General features: G+C 35.3%; 1 protein-coding gene across 1 annotated transcript in view; it reads right to left on the bottom strand.

Moving 5' to 3' along the window:
• ANK2 (ankyrin 2) overlaps nt 1-14,010 on the bottom strand; it is a 221,727-nt gene that overhangs the window by 128,420 nt on the left and 79,297 nt on the right. The window contains exons 5-8 of the mRNA XM_077754996.1: nt 5,435-5,620; nt 4,971-4,994; nt 1,711-1,809; nt 377-475 (exon numbers count right to left, since the gene is read on the bottom strand). Coding sequence (XP_077611122.1) covers nt 377-475; nt 1,711-1,809; nt 4,971-4,994; nt 5,435-5,620 — 408 coding nt within the window. The remainder of the gene's footprint in view (nt 1-376; nt 476-1,710; nt 1,810-4,970; nt 4,995-5,434; nt 5,621-14,010) is intronic.

The following is a 14,010-nucleotide window of genomic DNA, read 5'->3' as shown; positions in this document are numbered from 1 at the left end:
ATATTTTATGTAAAAACCACAATCTCAAAGCTTCATGTATGCTAATTATTTTGGGTTTTTGAAATTTAGAGCTAATAATCAGCGATGTTTCCGTTCCATCTTTGCTCTTTGTTCTCCAAAATAAGCAAGGACTTAAAAAACTGTCTCCTTGAGGGGCCAGGATTCTGTTTCTTCAGCACTTATGAGCAAATAGTAATTTCACTTTACAAGGAGAAACCTTTAAATATTGTATGAAATTTAAACTGAATCCAAGAAAGCAATTCTCTTGAGAACACATTGTTTATATTTAGGAACTGGTATTTTAAGGTGTCTGCTTCAGGAGTACAAAAAACAACAACAACAAAAAAGAGGAAATTCAAAGAACAGAGACACTCACCCTAGTTTTGGCATCGATCTGACCACCACGATCCAGTAAGAGCTTCACCATGTTTGTGTTTCCCCTTTTGGAAGCCACATGCAGAGGAGTGATTCCGTTCTACACCATGGAAAGACCGAACAAGAGCATGTTGGGTATGACAGGGCATGATGGTGAAGACTTTGTGTTAGAGGGCACAAAGAAGGTTGTGACCCATGTGGTAATTTGATTCCAGGTTTCTAAAATTTCATGTCTTTGATTTTTAAGGAACAAAAAAGCACACAAGCCACACAGCCCTATAGTTAGAGAATGAAAGTGGAATGAAGCTGGAGAAGGAAGTTAGTCCATAGCTACAACATAGGTATCGAATGTACACATTACATTGTACACATTGTCAAGAGACAGAGATAGCACTTTTGTATAATAAACAAAATTTCAGATTCTACTTAGGGCAGAGCTCTAGTCCAAATTCTATCGCTCTTTCTATGGTATCCATGCCCTTAAAGATTCTGAGATCTTAAAGTTCCCTAGGTGTAAAAATAGGATGCAAATATACATATTCAATAACCATTAGAAAAATGATTCTTAAAAACATCTTCTGAATAATTCAGTTTGAAAAACAACTTGGAAACAACTTGACACAGCCTCAGTACAAAAGACTTCTCAGGACCAAAAACACCATATAAATGAATTATAATTATTTATTTTATTGGCTATCATATATCATCATTATGGTAAGAATATGTACCTGATTTTTTTATATGTTGTAATTTTGCAAAAATTCAATCTTGCATTTACTGATTCATATTAAGTACACTGAGTTTTGTAATTATCATGTAAGTGAATTCTTTCCAGTGAAAGTACACCATTAAGCATATAATGCAGTGTGATGTCTTGTTATGTATTTTAGTTAGACTCCTTACACGAGCAAATTCTCTATTCACTAAAAACATTTTTCTGTCAAACTGTGCGTCCTATAACCATCATAACACTATATAAATGTTCTTATACATTTGATAATTAATGTTTGAACAGTTTAATTATTTATTGACTTGAAGCTACTCATTCATGATTCATGGAGTGATCTTTAAATATGACTACTCACACTGATGTCAGAACTAATATCCTCCTTAACTACTACAAATGCTTTGTGTGCCTGTGAATTTACATATTCTTATTTTTCATTTATTGGCTCATGATGACGTCCTGTAATTTGAAGAAAAAAAATGAAAAATCTAATACATCCAGCACAGATCCAGTCAAGAAAAAAACACAAACCTTTACTGTTATTTATTTTTACTTCAATAAAATGCTCATTAATGCCATCTAAAATGAGAAACTATTTTAAACCATACCCTCGCTGTGAAGTCCACAGCAGCTCCCCGGTTTAGAAGAAGAGTTGCCACGTTGACATTTCCATAGTGGGCGGCAATGTGCAAAGGGGTAAAACCACTCTATGGAAAGCAAAGAAAATAACAGTCAGTAAATCATTTCAGCTCCACATGTTATAGTCCTTGGATTAGTGAAGAAAATCACATGTAATTATCTACCTAATACGTGAGCAATACAATTAAGATAATAAATGCTTTAATAAAGCTCTTTAAATTTTAGTATTACAAGGTAGTAAATAACTAAGTCTATAAGCACGTAAATAAATACCCTATATTTCTTGGCAACATTATTTGTAATTAGCTTCATGTTTATCTGTTTATGAGATTTGTTGTTTATACAAAACCATGTTTCTTGAATTGGTTAAGCTTTAGAGAAAAACAGGATATGATTAAACAACATAAGATTTCAGCCATAGGATTCACATGATTATGAATTTAAAAAACTTTCTTCAGAGAAAGACACAAAACTATACTTTTGTTTAGTTTGGTGCTTTTTGATTAAAAAAAAAAAAAGAAACCAGCATCGGCTGGTATTGTAACTTCGGAACTATGAAATACTGTGAGAAACTCTTACAGAGGGTGTACAGTTCATTCCACGTATTTACATATCATGATATTTCTGTCTTCTAATACCTATGTTTAGTGAGACTATGCTGTTATAATGAAAAAGTTAAAAAACAAAAATTAAATAATATACCTGGCATCAATGTAAATATAAAGAAAAAAATTTAGCTGAACACAATTTTCAATGTTTAGTTAAACCCAGTTTTATCAATAAAATTGAGATAAAATAATAAGCAAGTTAAATCAATTGTATGGGCATTAGAGAACTGCTTACTCTCAATGTTTTTAAAAATATTTATTTACTTTTGAGAGAGAGAGAGCATGAGCGAGGGAGGGGCAGAGAGAGAGGGAGAGATAGGGTCCAAAGCAGGTGCTAGGCTCTCAGCTTAGAGCCCGTTGAGGGGCTCGAACTCACGAACCACAAAACCATGACCTGAGTGGAAGTCAGATGCTTAACCAAGTGCATTCCTACTCTCAGAATATTTAAAAAATGAGTCTGAAAATCTTCATGGAAGAAAAGTATACTTCCATTCATTCCTTTTTCTGATGAAATTTAGTTAGAAATTTTTGCCATTTTCACAATAGAAGCATATTTACTCTTTTGTTACTAAAATATACAAAAACTTATTATCCTTGCTCTCCATAATTGCATAATTCTCATTACTCAATAAAAGATGAGAGGAACAATAAAGACAGTTCCTATAGAATTGGATATCAAATCCTGCAGCTTATTTTGTATCATTATTTTGTATCATTCCCTTTTATTTGACACAAAATTTGATGTATATAATATTGTCTTTAAGAATATTATCTGAATCACAACCATTATTTTCTATTCAGTTGATAGTTTTTATTGACTTTGTTTTTTAAACAGACTAAATAAGCATTCATATATCTTAGGTGTGGAAATTCTTCTGTGCTATCCCAACTAAATTAGCTGTAAATTATTTCTGACTATAGAGAAACAAGACACAAAATAATAATAGTAACTATCAATCTAAATCCCACACTTGTGGTAATGATATTTTTGTGTCTACAGGATGCCAAATACTCACGTCAAAATGGAGGGAAACATCAGTCTACAACCTGGCTGTTATTTTATAAAACGTCAAATTTTCATATTTTGGGAAATAATTGACTGGAAGCTTTTCATTTGTATCTTGATAGTTCCTGTCACCCAGACATATCCTGAATCTAAGGCTATCATTTAAGTTACAATTTAATTTCAGGAAAAGAATGTAGTGATTGCTGGTGAATCATTTTCAAATTATTTTTCGGATTTGCAAAAATAAACCAATTTATTGTCTGACACGGCCTCATCAACAATCTATGATGATGTTTCAGACTGTGACTCTTAGATCGACATGCGGCTCCTACAAGCCCCTCCGAGAGACTCTTGCCTGGTTACCAGGGAGGTAGAAAGCTCAGTTCACTTTTCTACAGGGGAATCAATGGAAGGGCTCCCCTCTTTGTTTCTCTATTGTCCTCAAAGAAATATTTCTAACTCAGTACGAATCTTCCCAAACTGCTAATTTCAATACAGTGTTAACAGCCAAAATTGCTTTCAAAAATGTCTCTTAAACAACCATGAAAATTTCACCTAAAAATTAAAATTATTAAAATCAGCAATGAAAGTATCAATTTATAGGTTTCGAATCTTAAAAGATTTCACCAAGTAATTGGGGCTTTTTTTTTTTTTAATCTATGACCTAAGTTCCATGCACAGATATGGAACAAAAGGAATAATATGACTAATTCAAATATATTCATATCTCAATAGGTAAATTTGTTAACAAACAAGATTTTAATTTTAGAAATACACTACTCTAAGTAAATACTAAATGAATGTTCAGAACCTCTCTAGGTCCACAGCCCAGTGATCATGAGATGTTAGTCTATGAGAGTCCCCTCCTCAACAAAGCGAAAATCAATCTACACAGTCATTTACCTCTGCATATTGGTTACTTTTTATAGTATACTTTCAACAATAGAAGGCATCTCAGTAGCAATGGTCAAGGACACACACACACACACACACACACACACATACACACACACTACTGAGAGGCTCCTGAATTGAATGTTCTTGGTGATCAATGTGATGTACTTTGGTATGTGGAAAATAGATAATTTCATGTCAAGTACTGTTAAGACTTAGCAAGATAAAAGCAAATGCTTTGGTTATAATATACTCAATATCACTATTGATTATATGCAATGTGGTTTGAAACACACAGGAAGAACAGGGCAACTGCAATGAGATACGAGGATAAAACAGTTGCAAAGAAACCCCCTTAAATTTCACTCTGCTAAACTGTAAGCAGAGACATTTCATTAAGAGAAGGTCATATCTCTGACTGGCAAAAAATTAACAGTAAAGGCAGCTCAGTAAAATACATAATAAGGAAGAGTTTTGTTTCATGCTCTACCCTAGTAAGCTATTTAAATAGTTTCACTGATTTAAAAAAGCTTCAAATACATGTTACATCAAAATGTTTGGATTATTCATTTGCCTTAATTACGGGGAAAGTTTTTAAGATTAATTTCCTAATAATGGAAATTCCAATCATTAGTATGAATTAGTGAGCATTTATTCTAACTGGGGAAAAAACCAAAATAAATAAAAACAAGGTATATTTTGTATAACCACAATACTGTACCTCGGTCGTCCTATTCACCATCATCTGAAGCAGTGTTGTGTGGGAAGAAGAGGGAAGATATTACACAGTGCAAAATTAAGTAAACGGTCAGTCTGCTCACTGCAACTGGATACACAGTTCTCACATGCCAAAATATATTCTACTGAGGAAAGATATCCATAACACCATATATACAATATGATTTTACCTTTCTCATTCCATTTCTATTCTTTTAGGCTATACATAGAATAAGTAAGCAGATTCCTAAAAAGCCGAACCTCATCTTTAAGAGAAAATTATCTTAAATTTTGTTGTTCTTATACCCAACAGACAGTCCCCTTCATTCTGAAATACCTCTGACGGTAATTTATCTCATGATGACCGGAAGTAATTTTGCATTATCACCATGGCCTACTTCTTTATCATCCCCCAGGAGGAAGCTGGCAGCCGGAGAGTTCCTCTCCACAAATGTGTTCAGCTTTTACCTTGGATTGTACGTCAGCGTTGTGATCGTTCTGAAGCAGGAGTGCGGCAGATTTGGTGTCATCTTTCCTAGCTGCAATATGCAGGGCAGGCAGCCTCACTTTCCCTTTGGTGTCATTCTCCAAAAGGATGGCCACCGCCTGGTTGTGTCCTTGCTGGAGTGCCACAGCCAGTGGCGTAAAGCCATCCTAGCAAAACAGAAGGGAAACCCCTCGATTAACTTTTGGAAGCATGGGATTCAACTCTAAGCCCTACCCATAATGTTTAAAATAAGAATTGTGATGGAGAAGAAGAGCAAAGGGATTAAATATTACTGGGAAGATTAAAGCAGATGATCATCCGTCGTTTGCCATACTATGGACTGGCTTCATCAGATTGTTTTCCTAGCTTCTGTTCTACGTATTTTGAAAAACATCTGCATTCCCTAATAAAGCATACTGAACATAAGATGCACTTAAATGTATGCTTAGAATGGGAAAATAAAAATTGAACTAATGTTAAGTAATACCAGCGTATAGAAAGGAAAAAGTGGGAAGGGTTGGATTCATGGAGACCAAGTCTGACTGAGAATCAAAGATATGGTAGCTAAGAAAGGGAAATAAATTATGTAATTAAATGTCTCTGTATTGATTGGGGGGAACAATAATAACTATCAATGGAATGGCCTGTTACAAGTTAATTTGGCAAGTTTGGGACATAACGTAACTTAAAACTTTTTGATAAATAAGGCTAGCCCATTAATTTTGTACTTCATTGAATTTTATGTTACTTAGATCATTTAGATATGATGTGCTAGGTAAGGAAAAAACAGATTTTTAATTCTAAACTTGGCAAACAGTAAAAAATAAAACAATAGCACAGATCATCAAAGTTAAAGGAGTTTTAGGGGTAGATGGATAACAATGCCTGAAAATTGGGAAAGCAAGTTTTTTCTCTAGAAACAGGTATGCAGCTCATGGAAAGGTGACAAATAGCAAAAAATATATATAGTATGCTCTGTGTATTCCAACACCTCCCTTACTCCACAAAAGCTTGAAAACAAGTCTCAGTTAGAAGTTTCCATGCATAGAAGAGATGAGGACAATACAATCGTATATTAATGATTACATTTTAGAGACAACAGCAATTTAACATAATCTAACTATTCGATTTGACAACTTTGACAAAGTTTCAATGACAACTTTTTAAAACTGTAGGCTTTTGAGAAAAAAAAAATGATTTCCTATCGCACTACCACAAAAAGACTTGAGTTTGTTTTCATAAGAATTGAATTATAAATAAACACATTACTTAATAGAATGGNTGGAGATGAGCACTAGGTTTTATATGGAAACCAACTTGACAATAAACTATTTTTAAAAAAGACCAATAAAAAGACAAATAGTAGCCTAAATCTAGAACTTTGGCACAAATAAAGTACACTGTGCAGAAAGAAAGAACAGGCTCATTATCATATGCATATCTGATCATCCCCTGCAACACTGTGATAGTTTATATTAAAAGAGTATGTGGGTGCCTGGGTGGTTCAGTCAGTTAAGCCTCTGACTTCAGCTCAGGTCATGATCTTGCAATTCGTGGGTTCGAGGCCCGTGTTGGGCTCTCGGCTGACAGCCAGCTCAGAGCCTGGAGCCTGTTTCGGATTCTGTGTCTCCCTTTCTTTCTGACCCTCCTCTGCTCACTCGCTCTCGTTCTCTCTCTCTCTCTCTCAGAAATAAGTAAAACATTAAAAAAAATTAAAAGAGTATGAACTTTGTTTTTTCTCAGAGACAAGGCATTTGCTGACAATACAGAACCTAATTAAAAAGTTTTTAGCCTTCAACTTTGGTTACGTTCAGGAAGCAGGAGAGTAAAAAGTTATAAAAATGGTACTGAAGGGACAGATAATTCCTCTCAAAGAATTTAACTTTGGATGTCTACCACATGGATTTCATTCTAATCTACACTTCATGAGGGAAGGGTGAATATCTGAAATGATTTTTTCAAGTGCCTCAACTAACTCTATGAAAAAGGAAACCATATTAAATATCAGTAGCTTCAGTTTTCGTTATGTATTTACCAATGCTATTGCTATAATTATGGGAAATTTCAAATATTTAAAGATTTATTTTCAAACATGAGTTTCATGGAAACATTGAATGGCCTCATTGTCATCTCATTTTTAAAGTGGTCACAATTCTTGATTAGTAATTAATTTTTACAAATTAGGGCCACTATTGGGTTCAGAGAAAATGTCTTCTTTAGGCATATTCACGCATGTGCTGGTGAGACTCTAGATGGTATCTGGCAATACAACATCAAATATCAAACAGTAGTCAGCCCTACAGCCCTGTAAAGATGGTAGCTTTTACAAAATGATAGACTAAAAGAGGATGTGCAGAGGTTTGTCCATATGTGTGTTACTTGATAATCATTAGGGCCAGCAGGGGGGGATGAATCAACTAAGCTTATATGTGTCCAATCAGGAAAAAATTAATTTTAGTTATTTAAGTGATTAGAAAAAATGAAACAACAAGCATATACATGTCTAAGCTAAGATTCAAAACTTCATACAACTCACTGGCAAAAGCTGAATTTTTGTGTGGAAGTCAGAGAGGGTTTTAATTTTCTTGAGAATCACAATATAACATGGCGTCTGGTGATGCAGTGTACAAAAAGAGATAGTTTTGGAACCAGACTGAAATGCCACAGAGATCTAGACCAAAGAAGCCTTGAGACCACTAAGAATAGCAGCAAGGTGAACTTCTCCAATCCATACACTAGAAATCATAAATCTATCTGGTGACTAGAAGAACTCTGTAGTGTGAAGGTTTCTTTGGGTAACTGATTCTGCATTCAGGAAAATAAAATAAAACAAACACAACTTTCCTTATGTTGGTACACTTTTCAGTTGTCCTGATATAGAGGTAGAGTCTCACATAGTTACTCAAGATTTGCCTAAAGATATTCATATGCTACTCATTGACATACTTAATGTCTCAGGAAAAAAAGATGGCCCCAAATCATAAAAGTCACACTTTACCCACATGGTAAGAGTGTAAAATCTGTGTGCTAAGTAAAAATTTGAAATCATTTTACATTGGGCAGTTGTGTTTTCCAGTCATAAGCGAGTAAGAAACATGGCCCCATTAATAGTGATTTCTTGGGATTTTCTTTTAAATAATGAGAATAAGCTGTCAGAAAGTTATCACAACTGGCTCCATACAAAGTCTTCTGCCAAAGGGACTGGAAATGGATTTAATAGATTATGATGATCTCTTCCCCCCAGCATAGAATAGAAGGGAATTCATGTTTATTTCACTTAAATTGTTCAGAAAGGGAGTCCTATTAGACATTACAAGTTACCAACTTAGTTTCTGGGGGACAAGCATCTATCAGTCATCTTTCTCTCTAAGCCAGGGGTTTTAAAGTCTTATCAGTGGAGGCACAGAATATGAGAAAGGAAAAACACAGCCTGCATAATCTGGTTGAAAGGGATGAGGAGTGGCATGTTTCGGTGGAACTTTTTCCATTCTCTTCTGTGTCACTCACTTCCAAGCTTCTGGTGGCCCCGTGAAGCACCACCTCACAGCAGTGGTTTGGAGATAGTTTCTCCAAACTAAAGGGTTGCTGGAGCATCACTTAAAAGTCACAGTTCTAAGCAACCATTGAACTTGCTTCTTAACCTCCTTAAGCAAAAATGAGAAGGAAGGGGTGCCTGGGTGGCTCAGTCGGTTAAGTGTCTGACTTCAGCTCAGGTCATGATCTCACAGTTCATGGGTTCGAGCCCTGCATCGGGCTTTGTGCTGACAGCTAACTCAGAGCCTGGAGGCTGTCTTTGGATTCTGTGTCTCCCTCTCTCTTTGACCCTCCCCTGCTCATGCTGTCTCTATCTCTCTCTCAAAAATAAATAAAACATTTAAAAAAATGAGGAGCAAAATAACAAAGCCAGGCTGTGTCTTGGAGGACATGCATAGGTAAAGGAAAGTGATGTTCTAAATTGGCCCACTCTAATCCTTTCTTATGTCTAGATGTCCTGAATGTTTTGACAGTGACATGACTCTGAAGATTGTATTTAGTTGATGCTATAACCATAGTCATACANAAAAAAAAAAAAAAAAAATCAACAACAAAAAAAGAAACCAGGTTTCTTTTTATGCCTGTGGTGGTTTTAAAATAGGTCTTCAAATTCTTTGACATGCCTCCCTTCAAAAGATACAGCCTATTTCCCCTTCCTTTGAATGTGGGCCAACTTAGTAATTTGCTTTCAATGCACTGATTATGGTGGAAATTATTGTGTATGACCTTGAGGCTAGGGTTTAAAAGTCATTGCCTTATTGTCTTGCTCTCTTTTGGATCACCTGCTTTGGAGGTAATGAGCTGCCAAGTCACCACGATGACATTCCAGTAGCCTGTGGAGAGACTCAGGTGAGAAGGAACTGAGACTTCCCACCAACAACTAGCACCAACTTGCCAACTATGTGAAAAACCACATTGGTGGTGAATCCTCTAGCCCCAGGAAAGCCTTCAGATGGTCAACATCTTCATCACAACCTCATGAGAAACTCTGAGCCATGATCACATAGCTGAACCACTACTAAATTCCTGATTCACAGAAATTGTTATGATCATACTGTTTATTGCTGTTTCAAGCCACTAAGTTTGGAGACAATTTGTTATGAGCAATTGCTAGCTAACACAGTGTCCAACAAGGTCATACATGATCTGACCCTGGTTAACCTTGCCAATTACACCTCTTACCACTCATATTTTACACTGCTTCCTTTGTTTTTGGAAAGGAATTCATAGCCTAGACACTTATTTTCATATAACTTTGAGAAAACACAAAGACAAAGCAACTTAATATGGTAGTCATGTGTTACCCATCTTTATTATATTTTGCAATTAAGTCTTTGCATTTATAAGAAGGAATGAGTGAAGTAGGTCGCTCGTGCATATTTCCTTAAATGGAGCAATCTGTAGTCTAAAAGAATATGAAATTTCCAGTTTTAAAGCTTTATAATACCCCTAATGCCATATGCCTTTTGCCAGTTTTCTAAGAGTATTACATACACTCTTCATATCCACTAGAAAACTAATCAACAAATTATACACCCAATTCTAACCATAGAATATGAAAATGGTTATAGATAGCTCTGGGGTTGAACTTAGCAAAAGTAGAATTCCCCTTCTCATGAAGGCTTCCATCTTTTGCAGGAAGGTCAGGATCAAGATTTAGGTTTTTCACAGAGCAGAACTCTTCAGCAGACTTAGCCATGACTTACTAGGAAACTCTTCATCACACAATAGTTAGCACAGGTTGGTAATTGCTTCCCTACCTACCATCCCAGATACTATGTATCATCTTCTTCCTTTGAACTAGCATTATGAGAGAAGGTTGGGAAGCATCCCCAAATTATCACCCAGCTTTAAGGTCAGGATGATTCAAATGATTTCCCTAAATATATCGTAAATGCACAGCTGCAAAGGATTAAAAAAAAAAAACAATGGGTATTAATTGTAGTCACAAAAATAAAGACTATTTTGTGTACTCTGGAGGTGTAGTTGGGGCAAAAGAACAAAAGATAAGATTATACACTTGCTTGGTAGTGAAGAAGGAATTTTATTAATTAAAATATCATATGAATTTTCTAGGGTGATTTAAACTTAGCAGTTCTTTACCAGGGTTAAGATACTATGGGCTATTTTTAACCACTTTCTCCTGTCCAAAGATCCTATTTAAAGGATTATAGCTAAATTATTAAATGACATTAAAATGATTAATGTTTTAAATCTTTTGAAGGAAATTCAACATTATGGAATATTTACCATGTCATTTTGTTTGATCCCCACAACTGCGCTATTGGGGCCATTTAAGAGAGAAGACTACAGCTGGCAGTCATTCACCCCAGGACATACTCACAAATGGTGCGATCAGGGTCTGAACTCTGGAGGACTCCAAACCCAGTGCTCCTTCCATTCCCCTCAGCTGTTCCCCTCAACTGAGATCAAATTGTCACAGAAAACACCCTTGCTTTCATCTAGTAATTGGGGACTTAGTCGACTTCCATTTTCTCCTAAGCCAGTTGCTAGAGATAAGCAGGGACACTCTGCCTAATGACAGTATTGGAATTATCATGAACTGCTTGATGAAGAAGTGCAAGTGTTCTCCTAGGTGTTAGGATGTTTCCAGTGAAGTAAGTAATAGATCTCTGTACAACCCAAGGAAATGAACATTCACAGGTATTAAGTTTCACACTATTCAAAATGTGGAACTGGGATTTGAACCCACATATAACTAATTCTAAAGCTCATGCTCTTCCTACTACACTATACTGCCATGTGCTTCAGCAGTATATTTGGCAGACTCTATTTTACCATATTTGGGTATTGCTAACAATCAGAAACACCACTGAAAATACTGTATTCACACTAGATCTACCATAATCCCTGCTTTCAGCTCCTCATGGATAAATAACCAAGGAAACATGTAAACTATTTTACCAACCATGACTGAAGATCAGTTTTCATAGACCACAGCTGAAGATCAAGACTTTTTTACCCTTGTCCCATAGTCATATTAAGAGCAAACTTTTAATATATATTCTGACATTTTTCCAGATGAGCTTATCTCACCAATATTTCTAAACTCACCAAATTCAAGTGTACCTCCTATCATTGTTGTTCCTAATCTTTCTATGTGGAAAGTCTCTTATTTCAGTTTCCTCTTTGTAGGGGAGAATTTCCCCTTATCTCATTTTCAANTCCTTCCTTCATTCCTTTTCTTCCTTCCTTCCTTCCTTCCTTCCTTCCTTCCTTCCTTCCTTTCTTAACATTTATTTATTTTTGAGAGAAAGAAAGAGAGGCAGAGACAGTGAGAGAGCAGGGAAAGAGCAGAAAGAAGAAGACACAGAATCTGAAGCAGGCTCCAGGCTCTGAGCTGTCAGCACAGAGCCTGATATGGAGCTTGAACTCATGGGCCACGAGATCATGACCTGAGCCAAAAGTCAGATGCTCAACCAACTGAGCCACCCAGGTGCCCCCACCTCTGTCAATGTTTCTAATAGAGTTTAGCCAATTCCAGTCTTCCTTCTAAGATATTGTTGATTCCATATAATTTAGTACCAAGTCATATACTATCTTCTGTTGCTTGTCTTTATTTCTTGTCTTTTAAAAGCAGCTTCCTGTCTAACAACTGTTTAGAATCCTCCACAGAAATTAGAACTCTGCTGGGTATACAGTAAGCACCCAATAAACAGCTGCTAACTACCAGTTTAGAATTACCTTATTTTACTCAGTTCCTGACAATTATAGATTTGTACATTTCTGCTTTATTCAAGTTTAAAATTTAAATATATCAGACTCACCACTACTTCATTCCACAAAGGAGTTGAGGTGGCTGGTGTTGTTTTAATTTACTCTCATATAGCTCCAAAATGTTGAAAACATGCATCTCATGTTTTACTTTGCAAAAGTGGATAAATACCTCATTAAACTGTTAAGCTATAACTGAATAAATACATTGTTCATATCATTACATTTGTAAACCAAAAAAAAAGTAAAATCAAACTTTAATCATAGAAAAAGCAAATACATTTTTCAAAGTAAATAAAATATTAAAACTGAAAAAAGCAAATTAATTTTTAAAATGGAATGCCCAAGATATAGTGAGCATTTGTTCATGCCTACCCAGTATCCTTCCTCTTTTTTTTGATAGCATTCTGGTTTTTCCTTAAAGTATCTATGCTTCCCCACATAGTTCATATAGTTCCAATGAAGCTGGACTTTTTCGTTTACTAGCTCTAGGCAGAGTATCAAATGACTTAAGCCAATCAACACATTCCATTCTATTGGATACAAACTGGGTCAAGTTTGGGCAAAAGAAGTAAAATGGTCCAATCAGTCAAGTTCAGGATTCTCTTTTGGACAGCTAGGACTTACGGCATCCCTATTTTGACCCTAAACAAGAAAAAGATGGCTCCAATCTTAGGTCCACAAGGGACACCAACTTAAAATAAAGCTTCCAGAAATCATAGCAAAGAGAAAAAGAAAATCCGGTTCCTTACTTATGAATAAGCCAGTGGAAGGAAAAAAAAAAAAACTGAAAAAACATTAATGTACTAATGGAGCTTACCTTACCTATTTAAACTTTATATTCATGAAAGCCAAGAAAGTCCCTTTTTTAATTACCTGAGTATAAAGTAAGTTGTTCCTTTATTTGCAGTTGAAGGCATTCTAGTTGATAGAGATATCTATACTAAAATATAGCTTACCCTACTGTATTTAGTTTAAAATGAAGCATTTTCCAGAAAATCTGGAATATCACAAAATGTATCACAGAAATAAAAGTATTAAAATCAAAATTTATTATTATATTAAAAATATATCATTCAGTGACCCTGAGGCACATCTGCAGAAAAAGTATGAAATCAATATTGAAGAATAAGGTTAAACTACAAAAAAAAATTAAGTGGGTTATTTTCAGTAAAGAAATAAACTTTCCCTTCCAAGAGATGAGATTTTAAAATAATTGTTTTCTGTGTGAGTGGCAAACAAAATAAGGTATTCAGTGGTAAGTTTTCTTCCATTGTTATTTCTGCAC

The sequence above is a fragment of the Crocuta crocuta genome, unplaced genomic scaffold (genome assembly GCF_008692635.1).
Source record: "Crocuta crocuta isolate KB4526 unplaced genomic scaffold, BGI_CrCroc_1.0 scaffold52, whole genome shotgun sequence".
NCBI lineage: Eukaryota > Metazoa > Chordata > Mammalia > Carnivora > Hyaenidae > Crocuta > Crocuta crocuta.
The sequence above is the reverse complement of the archived record's forward strand: the minus strand, read 5'-3'. Positions and strand labels throughout refer to the sequence as shown.